General features: G+C 35.2%; 1 protein-coding gene across 1 annotated transcript in view; it reads right to left on the reverse strand.

Annotated features, from left to right (window-relative positions):
* Nucleotides 1-5,914, reverse strand: part of LOC107662909 (cadherin-related family member 5-like) — a 7,132-nt gene extending 1,218 nt beyond the window's left edge. Inside the window, exons 1-14 of the mRNA XM_016453039.1 lie at nucleotides 5,891-5,914; nucleotides 5,193-5,401; nucleotides 5,040-5,096; nucleotides 4,848-4,940; nucleotides 4,249-4,335; nucleotides 3,690-3,800; nucleotides 3,436-3,606; nucleotides 2,890-2,980; nucleotides 2,692-2,798; nucleotides 2,274-2,474; nucleotides 1,968-2,099; nucleotides 1,580-1,658; nucleotides 1,122-1,315; nucleotides 259-279 (exon numbers count right to left, since the gene is read on the reverse strand). Coding sequence (XP_016308525.1) covers nucleotides 259-279; nucleotides 1,122-1,315; nucleotides 1,580-1,658; nucleotides 1,968-2,099; nucleotides 2,274-2,474; nucleotides 2,692-2,798; nucleotides 2,890-2,980; nucleotides 3,436-3,606; nucleotides 3,690-3,800; nucleotides 4,249-4,335; nucleotides 4,848-4,940; nucleotides 5,040-5,096; nucleotides 5,193-5,345 — 1,497 coding nt within the window. The 5' untranslated portion in view covers nucleotides 5,346-5,401; nucleotides 5,891-5,914. The remainder of the gene's footprint in view (nucleotides 1-258; nucleotides 280-1,121; nucleotides 1,316-1,579; nucleotides 1,659-1,967; nucleotides 2,100-2,273; nucleotides 2,475-2,691; nucleotides 2,799-2,889; nucleotides 2,981-3,435; nucleotides 3,607-3,689; nucleotides 3,801-4,248; nucleotides 4,336-4,847; nucleotides 4,941-5,039; nucleotides 5,097-5,192; nucleotides 5,402-5,890) is intronic.

A 5,914-nucleotide genomic window follows, 5' to 3' on the forward strand; every position in this document is an offset into this window, starting at 1 on the left:
GTGTGTGTGTGTGGGTGTGTGTGTGTGTGTGTGTGTGTGTGTGAGAGAGATGCTGCATGTACACTGGAAAGTCTATAAAGTCCAAGACCACTGCTGTCTTGAAAGTGCACTTTCAAAGTTAGGTTAGGTCTGGGATACTCATAACTCATATAGAACTGCTTCAATAGATAATTTCTAAATGGAAATTCTATTTCCACTTTTTAGGAAATTAAAATACAATGAGGTTCACTAAGGGGGAATGGAGTAACATTAACTCACCATCCGGAACCATCTCAGACACTAGACATGAAATATTTGAAAATGCAAAAAGATTTATTTTGAGACTTGTTTTTAAATAGTTACAAATTCTTAAAATATTATTTTTGGTTTTTGTGTATTTTTATACAAGCTATCAAAAGAGAACGAGCAGAAAGAAGTCAATTTTTTTAAGTGTCAAAATTGACTAAACGCATTTCAAATAATTATAAATTGTTACTAAATTATATTACTATTTTCTATTTGAATATATTTTAAAATGTAATTTCTTCCTGTGATGCAGTGCTGAAATTTCAGCATTATTACTCCAGTCTTCAGTGTTACATGATCCTTCAGAAATCATTCATTTTCCCAAACTATACATTTAAAAAAAATTGTAAATAATTGCTGGTCTTTTGAGCTTCCAATAAAATATTAAGCAGCACAACTATTTTCAACATTAATAATAATAATAAATATTTCTTTGAGCATCATATCAGCATCATATCGTCATATTGAGCATATCAGAGTGATTTCTGAAAGATCATGTGGCACTGAAGACTGGAGTAATGATGCTGAAAATTCAGCTTTACATTACAGGAATAAGTTACATTTTAAAATATATTCAAATTGGAAACAGTAAATTAAAATTGTAATAATATTTCACAATATTACTGTTTTTACTGTATTTTTGACAGAAACATAAAAAAATCTTCACACCCCAAATTTTTAAACAATAGTTTAGAAAGTTCAAAACTGAAGTTGTTGCAACTGTTCTGTTTCTTATGTTTTGGATGAAATTCGTTTGGAACATATGGATATTTTCAGCACATATGCAGAGTTTAACACGTCCTTTTTGCAGGTTTCATGAATATATTGTGTCTTACGACGTTAGTGTGTCTGCTGTCAGCCACGTTGGTCCAAATGACATGATCCCGCTTCTCTCTGATCAGCCGAATGCACCACACCAGTGTAAATAAGGTAATGGCCAGCAGGATCAGACACACCCCTGCCACGCCCTCTGCCCTGCCCACTGTCTCACCGCTATACACATGCCCCGACCCCAAAGGACCCTGTGGAACTTCAATTATACATACATTTATTATTTATTTTATGTTTAGTCATGTATTGTTTATTGTTATAATTGATTATTATACACTACCGGTCAAAAGTTTAAGAAAATCTTAATCGGTAGTGTATGTTGTGGCAAGCTTTGCACAGACAAACAGCAGCACTCATCTCTAGACTGTTGCACACATTTTATGTATATTAAAAATATATATTTTATTTATTTGTATATTCCTAATTAAGATATAATCCAGAGAGCCTGAAGATTTTCTAGTACCTGGATGGCCTTTCTGAAGAACTTCCACATGCAATGAAGCTTTAACAATGTCTCCTGATTCCAGGTCAGTGGCTAGAACCTGCAACACAGTCCTCAGTCGTCTTATTTCAGATATTGTATAAAGTAAATAGTAGTAGAATATTGTTCAGATTTTGCCCATAACAAAATTTGGTGGTGAAACAGTTTTCACTCAGAAATTGCAAGTGAATTTCACCGATAATTACAAAGAAACAGCAAGTAACCCACTGAATTAAACGTCAACATTTTGAAGTAGAAAGACTGAAATAATATCCTTTTTTCTTGTAAAACACATTGCAATATTTTCTTGTTTTATTTACAACTTTGAAAAATATTCTTTAAGTGTATTTATGTAGTCTACATGTCATACCTCTAGGAAATATTTGTAGCCGGGGTGTAGCCAGCTGGTTTTAGCGATAAGCAGTCCTTCTTGTGTAATGTAAAAGAGCCGAGAACTGTTGTGTTGGGAGTTTAGAGAATACTGCAGTCTGGGATTGAAGCCCTTTAACACACAAACATAAAACAAACTCCGTTTCTCAGGGTTGAACAGAGACATAACTCATGCTGTGAATGTCAAAGCAGTGTCTTTGTGATGTTGACACTGGGGTGCTACTGTTGTGTGGTTGTACGGATTGTATGTGGTTTTGTAATGTTGTGATCTTGTTGAGTCACATACGTCAGTGAAGTCTTGATCCGTGGCCTCCAGGATAAGTAATTTGTTGCCGTATGTCATGATGAGTGAGGCAGGACTTGTGCTCGCGCTGACAAAGCCTCGGTATGTTGAACGGTTAAACTGTGGTGGAAACCTGTTTTCTGCTAGGACCCTCACCAGAACCGTAGCTACTGCATACTTCAGAGGGTCATCCGTCTGAGCTGCCTGAGCAGAAACATTACAATGCTTTCAAAAAGAAAACAGCATTTCTTTTTTTTTGGAGAAATGTTATCTTATTTATTTTTTATATATTAGAATAATATTTACATAATAAGTTTAATATTAAATTATTTTCTTTTTTTCTTTTACTTTTTAAAATTTATTTGAATTTTTGTTGTTGTTGTTGTTGTTTTACATTTTTGTTCCTCACTCTCAAACGCACCACAACACGCAGTCTCAGTGTCGGGATCAGCAGTCTGTTCTCCACACGTCTGGTTAACCTCACCTCTCCAGAATTACTGTCAATGATGAATCTGCCATTATCTGCCCCTGTGTTACAGCAGACACACATATAGAATCAAAATGAGTTTCTTATTCCATGAGTTTGCATAAGGTTCAATGGCAGAGGAAGGAGGACCACCTGACAGGATGGTGTACTTTACTGGCATTCTGAGACCCTCATCACCACCCACCGCTTGAATCGGACCCGGACAGAAATCCAAGACAATGTCCTGAGTGAAAAATAGACAGACAATAAGAAGGAATCAGATACATGTACATTCCATGGGTCAGTAAGTTTTTTTAAGGAAATTGGCATGCATTTAAGGCATGTATTAAATTGATCAAAAGTGACAGTAAAGATTTTTATAATACTAAAAAAGATTTCTAATTCCAGTAAATGTTGTTCATTTGAACTTTATATTCATTAAAGAATCCTGAAAGAAATGATCACTGTTTCCATCAAAATATTAAGCAGCACAACTGTTTTCAACATTGATAATAACAACAAAGTGTTTCTTGAGCTTCAAATCAGCATATTAGAATGATTTCTGAAGGATCATGTGACACTGAAGACTGGAGTAATGACGCTGAAAATTCAGCTTTGCATCACAGGAATAAAATACATTTTAAAACATATTCAAATAGAAAACAGTTCTTTTAAATTCATTTTTTTCACAGGGTTTACCTGCTCATTCTCTGTGATGTTGGCAGTGTACAGAGAATTGGCACATATGCGGTTGTTGTGATTGGCTGAGAGAAGAGTACAAGGCTGGAACTGTGGGTATTGGTCGTCCCCATCTGTCACATTGATGATTATTGTTGCAGTTGTGTTGTAGTGCTCATCTGTGTTTGTCTCCTAAAGCCACATAAACATTTACATTAACAGTTAATTTTTTTCTCATATTTTTACCAAATAAGTATTTTCTGTATGTGTTTTACCACTGCATAAAGAGTCAGTCGGAGCTGAGTTTTGATCTCGTAGTCCAATGGCTTGTTGAGAATCACTTTGCCACTGTTGGGTAAGTCCACTCGGAAATACCTGGCATCATGCTGGAAATATACAAACACATGTCCACAGATTATCAAGCCTATTTGATTTATTACCATAAGAAAAACTTAAATGAATAAATAGTTCACCAAAAAATGATAATTCTGTCATCATTTACTCGTCCTCAAGTTGTTCCAAACCTGTATGAATTTCTTTTTTCTTTTGAACATAACAGTAGCTATTGACTTCCATAATATTTTTTTTTTCAATAGTATGGAAGTCAATGGCTACCGTCAACTGTTTGGTACCCAACATTCTTCAAAATATCTTCTTTTGTGTTCAACAGAAGAAAGAAACTCAAACAGGTTTGGAACAAATTCAGGGTGAGTAAATGATGACAGAATTATTTTTTGGTGAACTATCCCTTTAAGACAAATGAGGCTCCAGTAGGGCTAGCAGAAGGTTTCTACTGTGGGTTTGTAGATCTGGTGAGATGTTTGGTTCACCTACTGATGTTTCATCAATGACGTATGTGAGTGTGTCTCCATCAGCATCTGTGGCCTGGACTGTAAACACTACAGAGTTTACCGCTGTTAACTGAACAAACACATCAAACAGCAGAAGATGGGAGAAGATCTCAGGAATGGAGTAAAATATGGGAAAATGTTTTAAATATATGCCGCTCAAAACTCGATAAGACTTTAATGTTTTTGAAAGTTTCTTATGCTCACCAAGGCTGCATTTATTTGATCAAAAGTACAGTAAAACTGTAATATTGTGAAATATTATTACAATTTCAAATAACTGTTTTTTTTTATTTGAATATATTTTAAAATGTAATTTATTCCTGTGATGCAAATCTGAATTTTCAGCATCACTACTCCAGTCTTCAGTTTCACATGATCCTAAAGAAATCACTCTAATATTAATTCGAAAAATAAATCTTTGGTAATATTTTGAATGCCTTTACTCTCACCTTTGATCAATTTAATGCATCCTTGACGAATAAAAGTATTCATATCTTTAAAAAAAAAAACAGTTTTGAATGGTAGCGTATGTCAACACACGAAAGAGAATGTATGTTGAGTTTTGTTTCTGCTGTGTTTTACCTCACTGAGCAGCAGAGGATGAACTGAGCTTTGTAGGAACTCGGGTTTGTTGTCATTCTCATTCAGAACCTCTACCATGATCCCGTGTTCAGCCTGACAGCAACATTACTTTTAATTGACAAGTATAAATTGTATAGATAAATCCAGTTTTCTAACAGGATGCTGCTGTATGTCACAGGTTATTCAACTTACCTGTAGGACTTTGTGTTCATAACACCTTACAGTTGCTGTTAAAACTGAGCCGTGTATCTGTAATGTCATTATAGACAAATCATATTAATAACTGAAACAAAATCATGACAGAAGATGATAGTGTAATAGCCTAAAGAGTTGTTTTAATGTTACCTCTCTATCAATAATCTTAGTTAATGTTGAGTTCAGTCTAATGGTTCTTCCCTCCAGATAAAACCAATCAGCATCTTTTCCAGAAAGTTTTAAGCGCATGTGATTGGCTGATGGGTGTGCAGTGAAACTGAGGGTGGCAATAAAAGTCCCCATCAGGCTGTTCTCTTTGACTTTGGCAAACAGGTCATGCCCACCGTCACAATCGTTAGCTGCCAAAAATAGACACATTTCATTTATTTTAATAGCATTTTCTTTATATTTCTAATTACATTCGCTGTAATGTAAAATGTTGGCTTATTTTCTATGTCCAGTTGATAGTAAATTACAAATTTATCCGGTAAGGATTTAATTTGTCAGTTATTACAACATGTCTGTACAAGGAGCTTGATGTTCAGCACAGCTCTGACAGATTAGCTTGACTGGATTGTTGCCTGGATACTCATTTGTTCTTAATTTTCCGTGGCGCACAGATTGGAATTCCTTAATTCCATAATTCCCTGCTCAAACAGAATTCTTTCAGAACTGTATTCGCCTACTGTACTCAATATTTAGCACATGATGTTGTTAGCTGCGTGAAGTCAATTGAAGTTGTGGACGCATGCATGTCAAGTGTGTGTGTGTGTGTGTGTGTGTGCATATGAGTGTGTGTTTGTTTTTTGTGTGTGGTCTGTCTCTGTGTTTGTGTTTATACCAATTACAGAATGCCGGCTGACCGCAGAATA

Source organism: Sinocyclocheilus anshuiensis, unplaced genomic scaffold, assembly GCF_001515605.1.
Source record: "Sinocyclocheilus anshuiensis isolate Anshui unplaced genomic scaffold, SAMN03320099.WGS_v1.1 scaffold739, whole genome shotgun sequence".
In the NCBI taxonomy this organism is placed as follows: domain Eukaryota; kingdom Metazoa; phylum Chordata; class Actinopteri; order Cypriniformes; family Cyprinidae; genus Sinocyclocheilus; species Sinocyclocheilus anshuiensis.